The sequence below is a fragment of the Tamandua tetradactyla genome, chromosome 17 (genome assembly GCF_023851605.1).
Source record: "Tamandua tetradactyla isolate mTamTet1 chromosome 17, mTamTet1.pri, whole genome shotgun sequence".
NCBI classification, from domain to species: Eukaryota; Metazoa; Chordata; class Mammalia; order Pilosa; family Myrmecophagidae; genus Tamandua; species Tamandua tetradactyla.
This window is the reverse complement of record NC_135343.1, coordinates 20,747,461-20,770,681: the sequence shown is the minus strand read 5'-3', so window position 1 is coordinate 20,770,681 and position 23,221 is coordinate 20,747,461. Positions and strand designations below refer to the sequence as shown.

The window sequence follows — 23,221 nt, the reverse complement described above, 5'->3', positions numbered from 1 at the left end:
ACTCAGCCTATCCTATTCCATCATTTTCCTAGAAATCTCAACCTCTCAACTCTATTTGAAATCACTTAGCCACTGAAACTTTATTTTGTTTCATTTCTTTCCCTTTTTGTCAAGAAGACATTGCCAATCTCATGATGCCAGGGTCAGGCTCATCCCTGGGAGTCATGCCATGTTGCCAGAGAGACTTACACCCCTGGGAGTCATGTCCCACATAAGGAGGAGGGTAGTGAGTTCACCTGCAGAGTTGACTTAGAGACAGAGGCCACATCTGAGCCACAAAAGAGGTGCTCTGAGGGTGACTCTTAGGCATAATTATAAGTAGGCTTAGCTTCACCATTGTAGAAATAAATATCAAAAGTGCAAGCCTGAAGAGCAAGGGCTTATTTTATTAAATTGGGAGTCCTAACGTTTGAGAGAATAACAGGAATTCCCCAGGTGGAGAAGTTTAATGGTTCTATATTTTTCCCTAGTCCTCAAGGGGATTTTGCAAATAGTTTTTTATTCTCTATCCAAAAGACTCTGGAATGTATTAGGGTACTACATTAGCCTATACAGAATAATAAGATCTCATTTCCTATTCTAGGTTCCATGTACTTATGTTGTTTAAATAAGCTGGCCATACAGGTAAAATTAGAAGTATGCTACAAAAAACTTAAATTTTAGACCAAATAAACATCTCATCCTTTGGTCTCACATAGATGAGGTTTTAAAATATAGAAAATATCAACTTTTACACTGTATTCTGATTTACCTTACTCTTAACCAGACCCATTGCACTCATGTCTCTATTTGAAGTCTGATTTCTTTTTCAGCTTCTTTAACAATTGCTGTATGGAGTAATGCTGACTTTCAGAGCTGAAGAACTCAAACTCTGAGTCTCAGGTGACACACAGATACTCAAAGTTCCAGGGAACTACTAGATTATATACAAAGAGCACAGATCTAAGAATTTAGAAATAACAGTTAACACTCAGGAATAGATGCGACTATTTTACAGAGCTTCAAACTAGGAACTTACAATGAGCATTATCAAACATCCTGTACTCCTCAATCATTGATTGCCCAACCTCTGCCCACTTTCTGTTCCCTGATACCCTGTGCTCTCAAAATTCTCAGAGCTTGCTCATTATAGTTAGTTTATATTAGTGAGACCATAGTATATTTGACCTTTGGTTTCTGGCTTATTTCACTCAACATGTCCTCAAGGTTCATTCACCAAGTTGTATGTCTGACAGCTTCATTCCTTCCTCTAGCCATTCAATATTTTGTCATGTTTACTCCTCAGTTTGCCCTTCCATTCCTCAGTCAATGTACCCTTAGGCCACCTCCATCCACTACAAATCAGGAATAATGCCACAAAGGTACAATTTTAACTACAGCTTCTACCTAAAATAGTTTTTGCAATTCAGCTAGTCCATTTTGACCAGCAATTCTCTCTTGCTTTAAAGAATATAGTTAAATTCATATTTCAATGCCAATTCTAAGCAGGAACTTATTGATACAATTATAATAAGAAAAATCATTTGTTCATATAAACCGCAAGTATTTGCAAAGTCCCCTTGGGGGACTGGAGAGAAAGGAGGAAATATTAGACTTCCACATCTGGAGAACTCCTGATATTCTCACAAGCAGTGGGGACAATCAAATCAATAGGCCTAGCCCTCGATCTTGGGGTTCACCTATGAAATTTATTCCTGCAAAGGAGAAGCTAAGCCTACTTATAATCACACCTAAGAGTCACCCCCAGAGAATCTCTTTTGTTGCTCAGATGTGGCCTCTCTTTTTAAGCCAATTCAGCAAGTGAACTCACTGTCCTCCCCCCTATATGGGACATGACTCCCAGGGGTATAAATCGCCCTGGCAACATGGGGTAGAACTCCCGGATGAGCCAGAACTTGGCATCATGGGGTTGAGAAAGTCTTCTTGACCAAAAGGAGGAAGAGAAAAATGAGACAAAATAAACTTTCAGTGGCTGAGAGATTTCAAACAGAGTTGAGTGTTTATCCTGGAGGTTATTTGTATGCATTATATAGATATCCCTTTTTAGGTTATGGTGTATTGGAGTGACTAGAAGGAAGCATCTGAAACTGTTGGACAGTATTCCAATAGCCTTGATTCTTAAAGACAATTATATTACTATATAGCTTTTACAATGTGATCATGTGATTGCAAAACCTTGTGTCTGATGCTCCTCTTATCCAGGTTTTGAACAGATGAGTAAAAAAATAGGGGGAAATAAATAAATAAATGATAGCAGAGGGGATAAGTGGTAAAAAAAAAAAGTAGGTAGAATGAAATAGCAGTGGTCAATGAGCAAGAGAGGTAGAGGGTATGGGATATATGAGTTTTTCCTTTTTTAAAAAAAATTATTTTTCTAGAGTGATGTAAATGTTCTAAAAATGATCATGGTGATGAACACAAAACTATGTGATGATAATGTGAGCCACTATTTGTATATTGTGCATGAACTGCATGTGTGTGAAGATTTCTCAATAAAAGTATATTTTTAAAATCAAGTGGGATCATCCTGGGTCTGCACAAAAGAGAGGGCAGTCTAGAGTGGAGCTGAGACAAAATAGGAAATAAATAATTGATGGGAATTTGGGGAATTTTGCTACAAATATGCTGAGCTTAATGCCACTCAATACTCTTATCGTTCCTGCAGAACTGGAACCAAGTCTTGCTGATTCTAGTCCTGCCTAAAACAGTGCTTGATGATCTTGTCTTGAAGTCCTAATACAGTTTGGAAACTTCAACTTTGATAGCTAGATAAAATTTTAATTTCAACACATAGCAGCTTTCTTATAAAAAGTAGAGCAGGGACATTCTCAAATTGGTGGTTTTTATCAGAGTTGATAACCTTCATATCTAATTTGGCCTCTTCCTGCATATATACACCTTAGCTGAAAAATATTGAACACAACTGTTTAAAAAAGTTTTCTAAACTTTAAAACTTCTGCTTTTAAATGCTTAAAATCATCACCTGTGGACAAAATTAGTCCTCATTGTCAGGAAAATTTGTGAAAGACTGAATAGGGGTGTCCCAGCTCACTTGCTCATTGTGGTTCTCAATGTCTTTCATTATCTTTGAGTTATTTTACTACTCTGTAAATTGTAGGAAAATGACAATAAAGCTCATGATCCTTATCTACAGAAATATAAAACAATTGTGTTGGGGTAAAGAGGTCTTGATTATTGCCCTGTGGATAGTCCTATATTGCAACCATTTGTATATTAACTTCTTACATATGTCTCTGCTCTTTAAATTCTCCTCTGAACCATTAAAACATCTTACTGGTTTCTTCATTAGTTAATAACTTAAATAAAATATTGGACATGTTCATTTCATATTTGAATGAGAGTCATGATTACATCCTCATTTAAAAATCATCCTTTTGCAGGAGACCTGGGTTCAATTCTCAGCCCATGCACCAAAAAAATAAAATAAAATAAAATAAAAAATCATCCTTTGACATCATCAATTGTAGTTTGATGGTGTTTTTGTTTTTCCAAGCATGCCAAGATGCCACATTCACTGACTTCATTAACAGTGAAGCAGTGTACATATGTGTGCTGGTCTGAATCTGTGGTGGACCCTAGAAAGGCCATGCCCTTTGATCCTCGTTCAGTGTTGCTGGGTGGAGCATTTTGATTGTTTCTATGGGGATGTGACCCACCCAATTGTGGGTGGTAACTTTTGATTAGATGATTTCCATGGAGGTGTGTCTCCACCCACTGAAGGTGGACTTGCTTGCTGGAATCCTTTAAAAGAGGAAACATTTTGGAGAGAGTACCTTTTTGGTAGAGCCAGAGAAAGCCAGCAGACGCCGCCATGTTTGCCATGTGCCCTTCCAGCTGAGAGAGAAACGTTGAACGTCGTGGGCCTTCTTGAACCAAGGTATCTTTCCCCGGATGCCTTACATTGGACATTTCTATAGACTTGTTTAATTGAGACATTTTCTCGGCCTTAGAACTGTAAACTAGCAATTTATTAAATACCCGTTTTTTAAATGCCATCCAGTCTCTGGAATATTGCATTCCGGGAGCTAGCAAACTAGAAAAAAAAAATCCTCAGATGTTGTGAAAGGAGGTATAAGTCCACAACACAGCAACAGTCACTTGAAATACATCTTTAATTATAGAAAAATCTATATGCAATTTACAAAATATTGTTACATGATTATTAAGGCTGAATCTGTTTTATATTTGTATTGACATGACATAAAATCATATTTTGAGTAAGACATAATAATACTTAGTTATTGTTAAGGAAGACCTTCAAACTGAATTTATAAGAAAAATGGGTGTAATCCTAAATACAGCTCCAAAATTTAAGGAACCAAATCCATGAACTGTCTCATCTGTAAATCAGGTAAAAAAAAAAATCCATCCTTCATTTATGTATTGCAAAGTATCTTTTTTTCATTACTTTTTTCATGGATAAACTGTTTCAATTCTCACAGAAAAAGGCAATGTCCTCAAAATCCTCAGATCTGCACACTGACCAGGTAACTATCAACCCAAGAAATCATTTCCATAGTTAATATGAACATTTGACTGGAAAGCAGCCAGACAGAACAACTAGTTCCAAACTAATCAACGACCTGAAAGTCTTCCATTGTGTAAATCAAGGACGGATCCCTAAAAGGTCAAGCTCATAAAGGAATGATCTAAAAATTAACTAAATTAAAACGCTAGAAAAGGAGCACTTCCTCCTTCATTCTCTTCCTCTCTCTCTTCCCTCCCTTCTGAGAAGGGGTGTTTCAAAATCATTTACCTTCTGGCAGAGGAGATTCCAATTCTTAATTTGTAAGATTAAATAGACCCTTCGGATTTTTCAGTTAGAGCTCCATTGTCACATTTGACCTCCTGCCATTTCTGAGGCCAGAAGAATTGTATTAAAAAGCTTCTCTTCCCTATACAGAATGTTAATTTAACACTGAGTAATGAATATTTAAAGATCCTAATAGATGTGCAAATTAACAATTATGCTGTAGCACCCCGCTGTTAATGCTATCAACCTTTGCTTTGCCTCAGAAACTCAATTTGGGCTTTCTGGAGCCTTTTGCTAACTATATTTTCAACACTGCATCTTGAGATTGCTCCTGAAGGCTGGTGAGTACACAACCTCAGCAGTGAGGTATGCACAGATACTCATCAACCTGAGAAACATGAGAGGCAATTAATTGAACCCTTTGCTGAATTTATTTTGTGGTGTAAATATTCATTAAGTTCATCTAAATCAGATTCTGAGTTCTTATGGGCATACACCATACAACAAGCTAGAAAGGAAAAGCAGTAATTAATGCAGCTAATTTACCTGGCTGAGGGCTGGGGGCTGGGTCAGATTAGGCCTGCGTCCATATTTGTTCTGAACATACTCAAAACCCTCCAGGATGTGCACACAAGATGATAAGGAAAGATGAGGAATTTTAAAAATAAGACACTCAGAGATTTGCTCTCCTATATGTCAACAGTGGGTCTCAAGCGTATGCTATTATGAACAATTGTATCAAGTGAAATTGAAAGAGCAATACCAGTCCATTTTAACAGTTGATTTTTGCATTCTTTACTGTATAGTAAAATAACAAAAGCAATAATATCTGATTGATACAGATCATCAGAAAAGTCTGTCAATCTTTTTTTTTTGAACAGGTTAAAATGAATGTAACACAATAAATAAAATATGAAATAAACTCTCAAAAAATAAATGATGTTAGAAGAATATGACATTACATTAGTTCTGATTCTATTCAAATTAAGTAGAGAAAAATACTTCCTAATATTTAAAATTCAACATAAATTGAAGGTGTATTAATACCATACGGAGACCTTGTTTTTCAGACTGAAAATACCTTGCCTATAGATTTCATGAATTTGAAAATTCTGAACTTTCACTGTTCATACTAAAATAAAATGACTAAACAGAATTACAACTACTAATGTTGGCTTTTCATTAAAAGCCAGATTACTATAGTTATTTACCTGACTTTGAAGAATAGAAATGTTGCCTCTTGGAAATCAAGGCAGAATAATCTAGTGTCTTTTACTTTGCTCATCTGTTAAAGAAAAATACTCTAAATTAAGAGGAACTACTATAAAATAACATTACAGAACTAGCATAAAATAATCATGATTTAGACTTCTACTCAAAGAGCCTCGTGTTACATACAAATAACACTATATCAAAAACATTCTTAAAATCTGAGAAACAATATTCATGAACCTTAAAAGTTTATTCCTAATGTACATAAATATTTTAACTAGTGTCCAATACTGGGATTCCTTTTGAATGGAATTCCTCCAAGGAAAAGATGACTTCCTTAGTGAATCATACTAAAAACAGACAGACTTTCTTTGTAGCACCCACCATAATTCAAAGACATTTTGGAAATAATACAGTGGGGGAAAGACAAATACCAAATACAGCTGATGATTACTTAGCAATGTGGTCAGAGGAGAGCAATATATATAATTCAAAATCATTGACACTTTCAAATCTCCAGTTTAGCCTGTGATTTCAACATCATTCTACACTTAGCCATGTTTCAGACATGAACAAAAGGGAAAATTAAGTATTTTGGTTTATGTCTCCTTTGATTGCCTCACTTCTGGTATAGACGCTAACGCAGCAAGAAGAAATAGGGACTGAAGGATAATAAATACAGCATGTAGGGAATCCAGAGTGCAAAACAATCAGCCACTGGGTAATCCAAAATCAAAACCCATTAGCCAAACTGACTGCTGGGTCACACATCAAATAACAGTGCCTTTGGGTGCTGATAGAAAGCAAAAACATCACACAAATTATAGATACATTCTAGACCAAACCCCCAGGGTACAAACATACCAAAAGTATAAAATACAATTTGGTTGGTTTCTGGTCTAAACGGCCATTGGTCCTAAGCCCTCTATTCAGAAGTCATTTCTATCGTGCAGTAGCAGAACTTGGCATGGTTTCTATGAATTACACATTTGAAAAGTGGGTCGTTTTCATTTCTCTTGCTACGCCTACTGAGTCATGCAGTCACCAGCTCTGTCTGGGTCTTCTCCATCAATTTTAATCCATTTCTTTTCTATTTCAATCTGTTGTTCAAAAACAAAACATGGACAACATTAACAACTGCAACCTGGCAGTAAGACTTGTTCAGTCCTAATTCATATATTAGACAAGGACAGTAGGAGCTATACAAACCTTTCCCTTCAGGGTTGGTTCTGGAAAAGGACCAAAACCCTCAACTCTTCTTAGTCAAACATAGTTTTCATAAAATGCACACAAAACACAAATATTGATAAGACAATTGCAGATGTGGCTAAAGATATGATTAAAAAACGTGGGCCAATTGCATGTGAAGACTTCATTTATACCTATTTTCCTATTTACAGATGTGCCAATTTTCATGTAGCTTGAACAATCATGTACCAGCCTTGGGCCCACCCAAGACTTATAACTCACCCAAAACTCTCTCTAATTAGCCGGAACACAAAACAGTAAAGCAGCTGGGCTGAACCATCTGCTACCCCTCCTGTTTTGCTTCTCAGGTCAAACATCACCCACTCAAGGCAGCCCCCTGACCACTCAAGATAAGGAAGCCCCCCATCACCCTCTCTCTCTCACCCTGTATTATTCTCAAAATTTGTTACTATTTGAAATATTTATTGGTTTCTTAATTTTTTTGTCTCCACGCCCTAGAAGACAAGCTTCGGGAGGACAGGGACCTCGTCTCTTGTTCACCACTGTGTCCCCAGTTGCTAAAGCAGTGCCTGGCTGGCAATTAGAAATTGCTCAACAGAGACTTATTAAATGCAAGAATACCAATTTGACACTGACTGCCACCAGCCAGTGCAAATCAGTTAGTCCATGCTACTGAAGCTACATATACTTTGTTATATGATTTTGAGCTGTGCTTTAAAATGGTATGAAGCTGGCACATCTGTAAATAGGGAAATAGGTATAAATGAAGTCATTGCATGCACTTGGCCCACATTTGAGCCATATGCAATACTTACATATCTAGCGTTACAGATCAGGTTCCCAAAGAAGCAGACTCTAAGATGGAGATTGTGTGCAGAAATGTACTGGAGAGTGCTATGGGAGTCAACACTGTGGCAGAAGGAAGGGATAGGAAGGAAGCAGAATGGGCAGGGAGAAGTTGGGGTATAATGTAATCACAGTAAAGGGCTCAGCCAATCCCAGCATTATCCCAAGTTGAGGGAAAGGGGTCTTTATACCCCTGCATCCACCAGTCACTGGAGCCCAAGAGGAACATCAGGGGAAGCTCTCCCAGCAGCTGAGACAGTAAGTCCTTCGGTCCAGAAGAGGCACAGCACAGCAGCTACCTATTAATTCTATCAGCAGAAATAAATCACAAGGCCCAAGCAGACTGACTTCTAAACAGATGGCTCAAAATAAAGGGAAAAAACCTCACTTTCATCACCATACGATAGGACACTGGTTGGTTAATGATGTATTATATAATCACACTCTTTTTAACAGGAATAAATGAGTAGACAATCAGGATGGCATTAATCACGGTTGAGATTCAAGCAGTATGTAAATGTAAGTAAGTTTAAAGGCTTCTTTATTGCAGGACTTTTTAGAGCTTTTATTTAGCATTAACAGTGTATAACAGCCTCTAACTTATTTTTTACTTGGATTGTCATACGGCACAAACCACAGAATACGTTTTGTGTAGTGCTATTCTAAGATTCTAATTTTACTATAAATATGCTTCCAAAAGGTAACTTCCTTTTCAGTGCTCTGTTTTTCGTTGAGAGCTAAGTTATTAAGTGCACGACCCTGTATGTTCAGGTTCCCTTCTAAAACAGAGGGGAAGAACAAAGCTCACTAGTGTTTCTCTAAGGCAAATATCAACACACACATGGTCACTTAAGATGGCAAAGTAAATATTTAAAGCCAGAGCGGCACAGCTCTGGAAGCCCCAGCCTGACCCCAAAGGAGGTTTGGGATGTAGTACCTGGATGTTGTAGCAAGCTCGCTGATGGACGTGCTTCTGTGGCTGGACGTCACTCTCCACACCCAGGGACCTGACCTCGGTCTTTGAGGCACAGGTCTCAAGCATGACAAACCGAACAGTAGCAAATGGATACCAATCCGAGGGAATTTCTTGATCCGATCCAAGTTCCAGTTTATATGACAGGCAATGGGGATGATCAAAATCTTGAGGGAAAAAAGCAAATGGTCAAATTATTTCAATGGCTGTTGAACATTTCTCTTGAATATAAAAGACACTCATCTCTCTCTTTATTAAGTAAATCCATTATGTGAATTCCATTTAAACAACGTACTATCTAAATTCACAATTTTGCTCTAAGGAGGAGGGAATTCACCTTGTAACCTAGAGATCAGGATTTAAGGGATGATTTTGATTACTGAATCATTATATAGTTGTTCTTTTTTTTTTTACACGGGCAGGAACCGGGAAACTGGTCTCCAGCATGGCAGGCGAGAATTCTGCCACTGAGCCACCGTGGCCCACCCTAGATATTCCTTTTTGCTTTCTGGTGTACTGGAGCAGGCAGAGGGAAATTCCTGAAATCTCTAAATTGTGATCCAGCTGCCTGGATCTCTGATAATGATTGTATAGCCCTATTCTTCTGCCCGTGATGATAAAAACCTTATGATCAACCTTCATTTGTACCTAGTTATCCAATTTTTCTACTTCCAAGTCTTATAATTGCTAAAGACAGCTACTAATGTTTATTAATGAAGGGTCTTGGGTCAGCCCAGAAGTAACCCACCCCAAATCTAAAGCGGTCTCGATAATCGAGATTGAATCTAACCAATGTGGGCCCGCCTGACATGCGCAGTAGATTAGACTTTAAACTATACCTCTCTGCCATTTGCTTGCATACATTCTGTGACTAAGCATGTATAACCAATCTGCACATGCTCAATAATAGATCACCTCTAATTACATCATCAGAGGCCACTGAGCTCATTATCCTAAATCCTGCCCACCTTATCTCTAATAAAACTATCAGAATTACTGGAGTTCGAGGAGACAGATTTTGGGCTACTAGGCCATCTGCTCTCCAACTATGTGCCTAGTAATAAACTCTTTCTCTCTTTGAAACCCCAGTGTTTCAGGAATTGGCTACTAGTGCATCAGGCAAAAGAATCCACGGTCTTTGTCCAGTAACAACCTGCGCTTTTAAAGTACTAGCTTTAAAAGAAGTAAATAACTTTATATATACTGCATATATTAACTCCTAAAAAGGTTTTCAATTAGTAATTCAATTAGTATTACTAGGTTTTCTTTAATTAAAAGATGAGTAATATTCACGTTAAACATAAATATTTTGCTACAATGTGCTGAGGACCTTTACAAGCCTCTTTCTCTTAAGCTCTTCTAATAATTCTTATATTATTCATTCACTTATCATTCTATTGATTTGCAGATAATGCAATGGTTAACTTCAGCCCAAATTAGGTCCCATTTATAAAATTCTTATTTTTTAAGGTTCAACTTAATAAAATTTTATTACATTTCAGAAAATATTCCAGACCAAGAATTCTTTTTTCAGGAGAACCGATTATTTTTTACTACTATAATTTTCACCTATCCTTCTTAAAAGCTTTGACTGGAACAGTTGTAGAGTGTAGAGTGTAGAGGTGGGTGTATTGAACTTTATGTTTCAATCTATTAATTTTTTTTCATTTGATCCAATTTGCCATTTATTGAGCATCTATTCTACGTCACGCCAGATTCTGTGCTAGGGGTATGAGATTTACAAAAAGATTTTAAGTGGAGTCATGTAAACAAGTGTGTGTGTATGTATCTAGGTGTGTATTTGTGTGCTATAATGAAGTAAAACATATTTTCAATGTAATTCCTGGAGAAGGTTTACAAATGTTCCACAATTCTGTTGTGTCTTTTCTACTTAGTGAACACAGCTGTTCTCTTTACTTAAATAAATATATCAGATGACAGTAATTTCAAAGGCCAGATTAAATCATTATACCACTGACAATACTCGAAAAAAAATTACGTGAGAATAGAGCTGTAAGCACAAAACCAAGATTTCAAAGAATTTCATTTAATTCTTTAAAGATAAATTACCTTTCATCCCTTGCAACCTGTTTCTTGTATAGAGACTAACAGAACTCTAAGTCTATAAAGGGCCTTGAAAAGCCGCCCATCACTTAACCAGCAGATGCTCACTAGCCATCTGCACCACCTACATGGAAGGAAGGACCACAGCGGCCTCTGCTGAGAGCTGCCACCCACATCACGGCAGGAGGGTGACAAATTTTACTTACACACATATACCCAGAGGAGATTCCACAACCCATTTTCTATCTAACCTTTGGTCTACAGCAAAGATACAGTATGTTCATTTAAACTCAATCCAGGCCTTCTTTCTTTCTTTCTTTTTAACGTATAGGGGTTTCTGGCCATAGAGCAAAGAAATCTGGGGACAGCAGTGGCCGGAGACTGGCTTTCAGTTTAGGCACTGAGTTCTTTTAGGGCACAGCAGTTAAGAACAGGGACTCTGGACCCAGCCTGCCCAAGGTCCAATCTCAGCTCTGCTATTTAATAGCTATATAATCTTAGGAAACAACTTGATTTTTCTGGGCCTCTGTTTCCCCATCTGAAAATGGGGGTGGTGATGATAACAACGTGAACGTTCTAGGGTTGTTATGAGATTAAACCAATTGTTACACACAGAGCACTGGAGCTGTGCTAACACACAGGACCACAGGGGTGCTGGATATATTATTATTTTTGCAAAGTTCCATTCACTTATCAATCCACATCATATTTAATTACTACAATTTTGATGACAAAGGGACTGAATTCTACACATTTAGAGGTGAAAATAATACTGGAGATTATCCCATCTGAAATCCCAATTTTATAGGAAAAAATAAAACTGTTTTGCAATGTAAATTCTAACCCAAGAGGAACTCCTAGCCCTCCAAAAAAATAAATAAGAAGGAAAAAAATCTTTCTGTCAGCCTTTCTTAAAAAAAAAAGATAAAGGGCAGCATTTTTCAAGTTTCCTATGAATTTTTCCACAAGGGCAGGGACCTTGTCTACCCCCTGGCAGGTTCGTGGTTCATTTGTTGAATTCATGAATAAATGGGCCTAGAGGGAAATTCTGTTATTTATCCCAGTGCCAACCACCAGGGGGCACTCTCTGGCTTTGCTAACTCTTATTCTCGCAGCCTAACTTCTTATTTTCTTAAGAAAACGAATGCAAATCACAAAATCTACTTAGGTCTAGTTGATATCCAGTCCCTCTTAACCCCAATACTTCACATCTGAAACTGAACAGCCGAAAAGCTGGAAAGAACGAATGATAGGATGATGCCAGAGAAGGAGAGAGAGCAACTGAATACCCTGATGTTGATTATTTATTTTCTTTTCCCTCTCTCCCTCCTTCCTTCTCCTCTCCCTCCCTAACAAAGCCCAAGCTCTGGAAAAGTCATACCTTAGTATGAATGAAGTCCATGAGCTGTGTGCCCCAGGCCTACTTTTATTGTAAAAAGAAAGACTTGACAGTTAAAGAATACTAAACATTGTCATTTGATTAGCAGAGGGTTGAAGGGCAAGTCCCAGCTCCCCTGAAATCACAAGGAAATGATTTCGCCAAAATGGAGGGGTCAAACCTGAGTTCACAAATCCCCAGAAGCAGAGGCAAAAATATATATATATTTTAAAAAGGGGGGGGGGGTGGGCACGGTGGCTCAGCAGGCAAGAATGCTTGCCTGCCATGCCAGAGGACCCGGGTTCGATTCCCGATGCCTGCCCATGTTAAAAAAAAAATAAAAAAAAAAAATTATATATATATATATATATATAATTAATGCACAGTAGACCAGTTCCTATATTGTCAGTTTCCATGTTTGAAATATTTTTCATAATAGAGCAAGTTTTTCAGAAACTAGCTTGAAAACGGCAACTCTTTAAAGATTTTTTCTTTTGAAGGTTTGTTTGTTTTCTCCACACACAACTGATTAAAAAATTCTATAGAAAGGCTGAGTGTGTTCTAGGACCCTGTCATTCTAATGTCCACTGGCCAGTAGCAGCAGCAGGCAGGCACCCGTTAGAAACCATGGGGCCCCACCTCCGAATCTATATTTTAACAAGATCCCAAGGTGATTTGGACACATTCAAGTTTGAAAAGCATTGCTTCAGGACAAAGATTTACGCTCTGCCCCAAACTTTATCTATATGTCTCCCCAAGAGGCAAACTGGGCAGTTGCCTGCTCAGGGCATCCACTTGTTCTCTGAAGTTCCTTCCCCAGCCCCATAATGAAGAAGCCTCATTGATGGGGCCGCAGATCCCAGAAGTGTCCTTCCCCCAGCCCAGCTCAGAGCCCAGTTGGAGACCAGCACGCCCTTAGGGCTGTTCCCAACACTGCCACGCAGGTTCCTTCCCCTGACCTCAGTTCACAGACCGGATCTGAACAAAGAAGCTTTGATCCCAAAAGATTTGTTCGGGGAATTATTGCTGCAAATTTGACTTAAAAGGTTTGTAAAACCTTGTGCAATTGGTGCTCTGGCAGCCTTCCAAAAGAATCCCTGGAGTCTGAGAGAAGGTCCAGCCGGCCTCTGAGAACGTCCCTTCTTGTCACTGTTCCCAGTGAAGTCAACCGCTAGTGAATACTTCATTAAGTCAGATACGATGTGTACTGCACGTGTGTGTGAGCACCCGTGCTTGCACACATGGGGCAGTAACAGGGTTCTGGGAGACCTAGAGATGCCCAGAGCAGGTACAGTCAGTAAAGCCAGAAGCTCTTACCCTGGCTGCATGGGAGAATCCAAACCTGGGCCCCAACCCCAGAGAGCCTGACTGCAGGGAATGGGCATGACTTCAAAGCTCCCTGGGCAATTCTAATGTGCAGCCAAGGTTGAGAAACACTGACCTAGATGTTAAAAGGATGAATGATGAGAGAATCCCAGCCTAACTCAGCTAATGGAGCCACAGCCCATCTATTCACCCAAACCAGAGTTCTCCGTTTCCCCCACGCTCCAAGACAGTAATGGACACGTCATCGTCGTGGGGCCACCTCTTTCGTATGCTCTTCGCCGTGCTCACCTCCCTGCCTCAGTGTTCCCATGGCCACGGCCCTTGCTCAGCATCTCTCACCTCCTCCCAGTCTCCCCTTATCTATAATCTCCTCCTAAACCTCTCCCCACATTCCTTTCCTGCCTTTCAAAGCAAGGCGTGGTTCTGCTGCAGGCATTCCTGAAAACCTTCCTGAGACTCTGCTGGCCACAGATGAAGTCCACACCCCACAGCATGACTCACAAGGCCCGTCACAGGCTGGCCCCTGCTCCCCATCCTCCCCTCTTCCACAAACTTAGGAAGCTCCCCCACCTACACGCCTGTGCTTCTGCTGCTTCTGTCCTTGGCATCCTCATCCTTCCAGGCCAAGCTTAACCACCACCTCTTCAGCAAAGCCTTCCCTCACACGCCCAGGCAGCTCATCCCTCCTTTCTCTGAGATCCCTCTGGTACAGATTTGTACATTCCTGGAACAGAAAACATTTCCATGGGGCACCTGGATAGTTGCTTTCTGTATATGTCTTGCCTGCAAGGCTGTTACATTTGGGGAGAGGCAATAATATTTGTGACTCTGTCTCCCAAACACCCAGCACAAAGCTTTTACCTAGAGGAAACTTTAAGTGGCAGATTGTTAAATAAATGAATGGATGTTGATTGACTACATAAATTGATTGAACCAATTAACCTGGGAACCATTAACTCTGTGAAAACGCAGTGTCCCTTTCACCAGAAGCTTTATAGTTTGTTCCACTTTCAGAATGGGAAAAGAGTGATTTGCACGGGTTCTCAGTTCTGGAAATGTTCCACACCCCTGACCAGGTTTCCAGTCCGGGTGCCGCGTTCCCTCCGGGTGCCGCGTTCCCTCCGGGTCCTGGTGCACCTGCGCGGAGGAGAGCCGCGGGAGGGGACCCCTCCGGGAGCCTAACGTTACCCCTCCTAACCCACCTGGACAAGCCAGCAGCTCAAGCCCTTTGTCCTCCTCTCTCGGGGGCATAATGGTTATTACAAATCTAGGGGCAAACTACATTTGACCTTTTTTGGGGGGTCCTAGGACCAAAGGAAAACGTCAGATCATCACCTAGACCTCAGTCCGGGTCTATGAACCCAACGACGTGATAACAGACATTCCTGCCTACCTGCCTTTTTCTTTTTATTTAACAGAATAAAAGGCAACACTCTTGATTTTTATAACCCCTCTTTTATAACTTAAAAATAGCACAGCAACTTTTAGAAAACATCATTTGGAACCTCAGTTCTCAAAACCCCAAAGTATGTTTCTCTGGAATGAAGATAATTGGAAACTTGCTTCCCAGGCAAATGTATATGCAAAAGGTAGTACACATTATTCCCCATGGATTTCAGCAAGGAAGGGCCCTTGACCCCCTGACACTGGACAGGGCCTGGGGCCGTTAGAGGCCATCCACGGTGATGGACTGTGCTCACACCTGGTCACCTTGCCGGGTCTTCTCGCGGCCGCGGAACAGGTAACCTAATGTAGGTCAGGAGAGTGAGGACGCCGTGGGGCAGAACTTGGAATGAATGAGAGTGTGGGGCATCTGGGAGGTCGGGCCATGGCTTCGCTCCTGCGCGGGGGCCACCAGGCCTGCACTCTCCCCTGCAGGACACTGTCTAGAGCTCAGGCTACTACCCATGGACAGATTCTAAGCCGCAAGCTCTAAGTCGCAGACAAGGTGGTCCCCTGGCCTCCCACAGATCCATGCTGCCTCCTCAAGTCCAGTAGTCTTGGGGTTTGTTTTTCCTACCTGGAACTCTGCAAAGCCTTCAGAGCAGTGCTCCTCAACCCTCACCCCACATCGGATTCTCCTGGGAGCTTTTAAAAAACACTAATGTCTGCACCCCACACCCAGAGATCCTGATTTAACTGGTGTGGAGTGGACCCTAAATGTCAACATTATTTCAAAGCTCCCAGGCTATTCTATATATGCAGTCAGGTTTGAGAAAATGCTTTTATAGGGTAATTCCAAATATAAATGCTCTCTGAAGACCACACCTACAGTACCTAAAGATGAGTTTAAATTTTCCTGGAGGATTTACCATATGCAGTAGTGAGCTATTTGGTAGCAGGGATCAGATCTTACTCATTCCCAGCAACTGATGTGGCACTCTTGAGCACAGTAAGTGCTCAAGAAAGAATGAATGAATGCAACTCAGATCTCCCAAACCTGCCCCCAATTCAGCTCCAGAGCCCAGTAATCTGCTGGAAATAACCCAACTCAAACAAGGAGCGCTTTCAAACATCTGTTTTCCCTCTATTATATTATACCCACTACTAAGTTGTTACCCTAAAATTGATGTGGAGCTAGAATCACCCTTTCAAAGTTCTGAATTTCTACATTAAAATTTTCTTTGCAAAATTAAAAAGATTAACTGAATTCTTAACACTTCGGCTATGTCTACCTAATTCTAAAACAACCAGTTGAGGCAGTTGAATTGGTAAAGTCAGCCAGAGAAATAACCTTTGGTAAAAACAAAAGGCTGCCATATTTGAACTAGTAGGGAGCAAACCTGAAGAAGAAGGTGGGACAGGCTGAGAATATAAGAAAGTTCAGGTAAACTCATGGATGACAGCTCTTAAAAAGTTAATAAGGCAATCTAAATGTTAGCAACATTTTAAATATTTGAGGTTGATGTCAACAAATGTCTACAAATGCATGTTGACAAACTTCACCTCAATGCTGCCATCCACTATAAAATTCTAGCCAAGGATGGATTTTTTCTTTTATGATCATTTTTTTTTTAAAAAGGTTAACCAGGTGGTGAAAAAAAACAACCACCCAGCTGTGTAGCATGAGATGGTAAGTATGGCCTCACATGATCGGAATCACCATCAATGTCAACCTGGTTTCAACCCAAGGAGAAGGCAGAAGCATTTAAGTTATTTCACATGAAAATTAACATAGGGTGTTGAATATTTACTTGAATTTTTATCGGGAAGCCGGTCTATCTTCCACACCACGGCCCGGTAGGCACTCTCATATTTTGCCGACCCCACCGTGACCTGAATGACAGGTTCTGATTCAGGTTCATGTAAACTCCCCAGACATGCCCGGCGGTTCATTCTGGCTTTCAGGGACCTCTGCCTCTGGAGGTTCATGGTCCAGAGGGCCTTGATCCACTGAGCTGGGACAGGAAAGTGTATCATTATATTCTCACAGGACCTCAAGGAACCAGCGTGGGCAGGTCTCTGAGCCAACGCAGCCATGGTGACAAAAGCCTGAAGCTCCACATACGCCCCCTGGACAACCACTACAGACTTCACGGAAAAGGGAAGATCTTCCCCATGATACAAAGTCTTGAAGCGCATCAGCTCAAACCGGCAGGCATCCGGGGGGACGAGCTTAATGATCCTTGACTGCTCAAATTCTTGTGCTTTCACACACTTATGAAAATGGTAGACAAGGATGTCAATCCCCTTCTTCTCTGGGTCTTTTTCAAAATAGCGGTCATCTCGCTTCTGCAGTTCAAGGTCATTCAAGGTTAAAAAGCATTCCGTATTCCCATTCACAAAGCAGAGGCAAAAGATTTGCGTTATCACAGCACTTTCAACCAATTTCCCTTCTTCTTTAGTGATTTTACCCCAAAAGTTGTCCACAATTTCCAGGGAAATTTCTTGCTCCTCATAGCTCCTTTTTTGTTTCGAAACAGCTGGCAGCTTCAGCAGCTCCTCCTCCACGGTTGTCAGAAAGTCGAGGAAGTCACGGTACTCTGTGGATCCCAATTTCAGCATCTGTTCTATGTCGGGTTCGTGAACTACTTCTGTCTTGGAATGGTATTTCCTTTTCTCTGTGTAAGACACATGCTCAATCTTCACAGTATGGATTTTTCTGGCCACACTAAAGTTCTCAACTTTGGGTTCAGAAAGCCTGCAATGCGAATCAAGTTGCAGCTCTTTAAACGGTTTCTCTAACCCCTTCTCATAAAACATTTGCAAAATTCCTCCAGGTAAGACTTTGAGAAAAATTGGTCCCCACTGCCGGGAAGACATCATGTTCTTCTTCTCAGGAATTCTCAGCATGAAAGACCATCCGGCTTTTGGCTGACTCCTGAAGAGGAGATGGGGGACAAAGGAAGAGGCAGTGTCTTCAGCATATAGGCACTGCATAGACAAATTTCCAAGTGAGTCTTGATTCTCAGCTGATTGGAGATGTTCAAGCTTCTCGCAGATGTAGTTGAGTGAACACTGATTTAAGCTTTTCTGATCAATGGGCATCTCCTTGTCTCTTAATGAGAATGTCTTTCTGCTTCCTGGGTGGTCAAAGGTGAACTGGGAAGCACTGTCTTCATCTTTCCAAAACGGACTTGAAAAGGCACAGTCCTCCCGAAAATAATGAAAGTGGGGAGTGTCACTTTGGAACCCAAGGCTTTCAGCCTGGTGAGGGCTGGCTTCACTTGGAAGACCCATTTTGGGAGCCGGATGTGTACACAAGGGGTCACTGGGCAAGGAAGCACGGGACAAACAGGCTGGTTTAGTAGACGATAAGGAAGACCCTGTCCCTGGGGTGGTGAGTGGACTGTTTGAAGATGATTCTGGGATAGGATAAAGCACATGACTTCCTGCTTTGGGGACTCCAGGAAAGCCTGGAAAGTCTTTGGTAGGTGTAGAAAGAGGAGAGTTACTTGGAGGTCCTGGACTGAGGTAAAAGTCCACGATAGGGGAGGAGAGAGGTGTGCTGCTAGTGGAGGAAGAGCCACTGGAGAATTCCTTGGGGCCAGAAAGGTTCAGCTTCAGCCCATTTGGTCTACAGGCACCTTGATTCTCTAGAGGAAAATTCTTTGACTTTTGAGGAGATTGAAAAGCAGAGTCATCATCAAATGTGACCCAGTTGCCTGGGTTTGTGGAACACATCTTTGGGATCAGATTGTGGTTTTGTCAATGGATCAAATATGTTGTCTCTGTTAAAGGAGAAAGAGAAAATAGGAATATAAAAATGAAAGCAAAAACTCAAGTTGTTAGGGATCTTTAGTTCTGAGAAATACTCAATGTAACAACACCCAGATTTGATTCATCAAGTTCAAAGAAATGCTTAATAACTGTGGCACTTTAAAAAATATTTTTAGAGGTGAACTCTATTTTGTTGTTGTTTGTATTTTATTTACACACACTCCATATCCACCAAACATGTACTCACTCTCCCCACCTCCCTCTATCTCCTGCTAAGCCCTAATCCATTTTATATTTCTGCAGATTTGCTTTTTCTAGACATCTCTCATAACTGACATTTCTGTTTCTTGCTTATTTCCCTGAACACATGTTTAAACTGTAGTACTTCAGATTCAATTAAATAAGTATTTGAGTGGTTCCTACATAGCCAGACCTCAATAGTGATGTGGAGAATAAAGGAGGAAAAGGAAAAAATCCAACTTATAATGAATTTATAACCTATTGGCAGCTCAGAAATTTGTGAGGTTTACAGTTAGAAGCATTTTCAAATTCATGATCTCAATTATCAGTGACCCTGTGAGGCATATATTATTATCACTATTTCATAGCTGAGATTACTTGGGTTTATGGTTATTGCCTAAAGTCACATGGTAAGAGCCAGAACAATTATTATTTTAAGTAATAGCTCTATTGATATATATCATAAAATTTACCCTTTTAAAGTGTACAATCCAGTCTTTTCACATCTTCAGAGTTGTGCAACCATTACCACTATCTAATTCCAGAACCTTTTCATCATCCAAGAAAGAAACCCTGTGACCATTAGCAGTCACTTCCTGTTTTCCTCCCCTCCAGGCCTTAGCAATCACTAAACTACTTTGTCTCTATGGATATGGTTTTCTGGACATTTCATATAAATGGAATCATATAGTATGTGACTGTGACTGGATTTTTTCATTCAGCACCATGTATTCAAGGTACAACCCAAGTGGTAGCATAGATCAGAACTTCATACCTTTTCTATGGCTGAATAATATTCTTTTGTGTGGATATACTACAGTTTACTTATCCATTCATCAGATGATGGCAATTTGGATTGTTCCACTTTTTTGGCTATTGTGAATAATGTAGCTATGAACATTGGCATACATGTTTTTGCATGGTCATTTCTATAATTGACATTCCAACTGAAGTTTTTTTCAAAAGCAAAAATAGTGTTGCACCAAGTAGACGAGCCATGGCGCCAGGATTTTTAGCCAAGCTTCCAAAGTGACAGAAAGAAAACCCCTATGAGCTCTACTGATGTGATAAAGTAAACCTGCTGAAATAACACCCATGGGAAAGGCACGTAGCTCTGCCTCCAGCCCACCATCTCGCCTCCCCTTGTGGATAATCACATTCCACAAATGCAATCATTCAAGCTTGGGAAAGAGCCAATGCAAAGAGAAAGAGGGCCTGGGGCTGCACTGGAGACATGGTGCACTCCATGTTGTCATTTGCTATGTCCACACATTCCTGACGGCACAAAAACACACAGCAGAGAAGCAGCTGAGGCTCGCTGGCTCTTCTCCGGAAGGCATTTCACTGTCATTGCCCATTAGGGCCAGAGCTGCCATGAAGCACTTTCCCCCCAAGTGGAAAGAGCAGTGTTTCAGTAGTGATATTTCTTGACCTACCCCATCTAGCCCTCCTCAGAAGGAAACCAACCAGAAAACTCCTCATTTAGGGTAAGAGCTTATGAACATATTAACTTTAGTTGGGTTTATTAAAAAAAAAGGAAGATAAGACCGAGGGAATAATTCAGCTTCAGACTGAATCTTACTCTGATATATACAAAACATTTTGCCTCATCAGTTTTACCTTGGTAGTTTCAAAATTTGGAAGTGATGTCGATTTCTTCAGACTTTCCTTTTTATGAGACAAAGTGATTTCCATAAGCTCAGTAAAGAAATCAATCTCATTACTCTGAAATAGAGCCCTGAACTTTTTCACAGCAGACGCTGCTAGGTCTTAAAACCCAAATCTATGCAAATCGCACACCCCATTTCCTACGTAGAACTCCCTAGAAGGTACCCAGCAAAAATAAGAATTTGACATCCAATAGGCACTCAAACTTTTGTTTCTATTTAAAAGGCTGGCAATTTGAATGTTAATGTATAGATGTAATAATTTAGGAATAATTACCTAGCTTAGAATAAAGGTGGGTATGTTAAAAATGGGTATCCTGTCCTGAGATGATTTTAGGACAAGTTTTCTTACTAAATAACAAAGTGCTTTACCAAATGCACAAATTAAAAGCTAATTTGCACATGATGAATACAGAGTATACTCATAAAAAAAAAAGGGCAGGCATTAGAGACTAAGTGAGTAAGTAGCTAAGGCTCCAATCTCTGGTGTTAGTGGAGGGTTTGTTTCCTCAAGTTTGTCCCATGTTCTCCTCCTTTCTCCGCTTCTCTATCCCTTTTTACACTCACTTCCATTTCTCTGACCCCTTTACCCCTTCCATCTGTATCATGCCATCTTTTTACTCTGATCTCAAAGCCTCCACCAGTTAGCTCAAGGTCAACAACTAGGAACAATTCCACCCACCACTTTCCTTCCCTCCTAATCCTCCCTCCCCCACTCCACAGAGAGGGGTCATGACCTGTCCAGAGCTTTGGTTTGTTGAATGTCCATTTGATCTCTGGAAGGGATGAGAAGGCTCAGAGTTGAGAAGGTAATATGCATCTTCCTTCATTTATCTGTAACTTCGCCCCACCTCTTCAAGACATTGGAATCCAAAAGTATTCAAGCATCAGCATCTATTTCATTTTTTTTTCCGAATTGTAAGTGGGTCTGTGCCTCCCAGTGGAACCATTTACAAAGCCACTTCACAGGCAGCATCTCATTTAAACTTCATAACAATCCCAAGAGGACCAGAGCCTTCTCCAAGGTCTGGAAGACAGGGCAGAGCTGGGAATCCAGGACTTCTGATGCCAAGTCCCCACCTGCTTTCCTCTTAAGCAAAGATTCCCCTGTCTTTTTCCTTAGCTGTGGATTCCATCCCACAATTCGTGCCCAATTCTTTCATTCAGAGTTCTGTTTTCAGTCGATATGGATTGTGCTACAGCCCTTGGAAGGAAACCCAGGCAAAATTTAGAGAAAGGGCAAGACACCAAGACTGTACATGAGGCAGAGATAGAAAAAAAGAAAAAGTATTATGATAAAAATGTCTAGACATCAATATCTGAGGTTTGAATGTTGAATAGTCTTACTCTCCTTAAGACTATTAGACTTCCTTTTCAGCTGGCTATAGTAAATGCAGCATAAGAATACATTTAACTCAAGAACAAATTAAAAGCAATTGTGCATGCCCATTCACACTGGAAATAACAACTATATAGATAAACAGTGATTTTAAATCTTCTACATCAACACACATGACATATTTGGAAGCCAGGCACATTGTACTGGATGTACCCAAATTTCAACAGCTCCCGAAATATTTAGGGAAGTCCCAAAATATTTAATTCTATCCACCATTCTAAAAGGTGGGTCAGCAACTAGATGGCACCAAGCAACAGAAAAATGAGAAAGGAGGCATGTACATACAATTCCTGCATGCCACACCTTTCTTCCAAAGTATGAAATCATTCTTTAGAGTGACATCACCAAGTTGGTTAGCAAGAAAATCTGCTAGCAAAAACTGGCAGAATCATGTTTCTCAGAGTTTGAGGAAAGAGTTAAAGGTGTCCAGTAATTGGGTGAGTGCCAAATCAAGAAAGGGACAACTTTAAAATGATAGGAAATCCTCACGGTGCTATCACTGGCCTGACCACCCATCCCTGGCTCAGTGTGAAGCCAGTCTGCATTATCATGGCAGACCCTTGGTCCTGGTTCTGGAGGAAACAGAGAAACTCCCACATATATACTGAGGTGTGTACACATATATACACACATATATATCTGTGTCACTTTGTCTGGTGGCAGCCTGAAGGACAGAACATTCATATCAACCGAGTCATTGCAGAACTTGCCCTGCACACAGAAGCAGCATGCAGACAGCTAAATCACTATAAGAAATAATTAAACTGCAGTGGTAGAGACAAAGGAGTACCAGGTGTAAAACATACAATAGAGCACTGAATATCAAGAGGGAAAATAGTTTCATAGGGAGAAGAGGGAGCATTCAGATCTGTATAAAAAGAGGAATTCTCGAGGCCATGAACATATACCCAGAACAAGATACATACTCAGAAAAGATGGGAGAGTACCTCACACTTCTGTGTTGGGTTGATCA

At 40.4% G+C, this 23,221-nt stretch overlaps 1 protein-coding gene across 2 annotated transcripts in view; it reads right to left on the bottom strand.

Annotated features, from left to right (window-relative positions):
• Positions 1 to 1,922: 1,922 nt before the first annotated feature.
• The window catches only part of STON1 (stonin 1), a 65,543-nt gene continuing 44,244 nt past the window's right edge, over positions 1,923 to 23,221 (bottom strand). The window contains exons 1-4 of one of the 2 annotated variants that reach the window (XM_077134175.1): positions 20,803 to 20,902; positions 16,977 to 18,953; positions 8,979 to 9,181; positions 1,923 to 7,086 (exon numbers count right to left, since the gene is read on the bottom strand). In XM_077134175.1, the coding sequence (XP_076990290.1) occupies positions 7,012 to 7,086; positions 8,979 to 9,181; positions 16,977 to 18,906 (2,208 nt within the window). In that variant the 5' untranslated portion in view covers positions 18,907 to 18,953; positions 20,803 to 20,902 and the 3' untranslated portion in view covers positions 1,923 to 7,011. Of the gene's footprint in view, positions 7,087 to 8,978; positions 9,182 to 16,976; positions 18,954 to 20,802; positions 20,903 to 23,221 lie in introns of those variants that run through there. The other variant, XM_077134174.1, reaches the window with a different exon arrangement.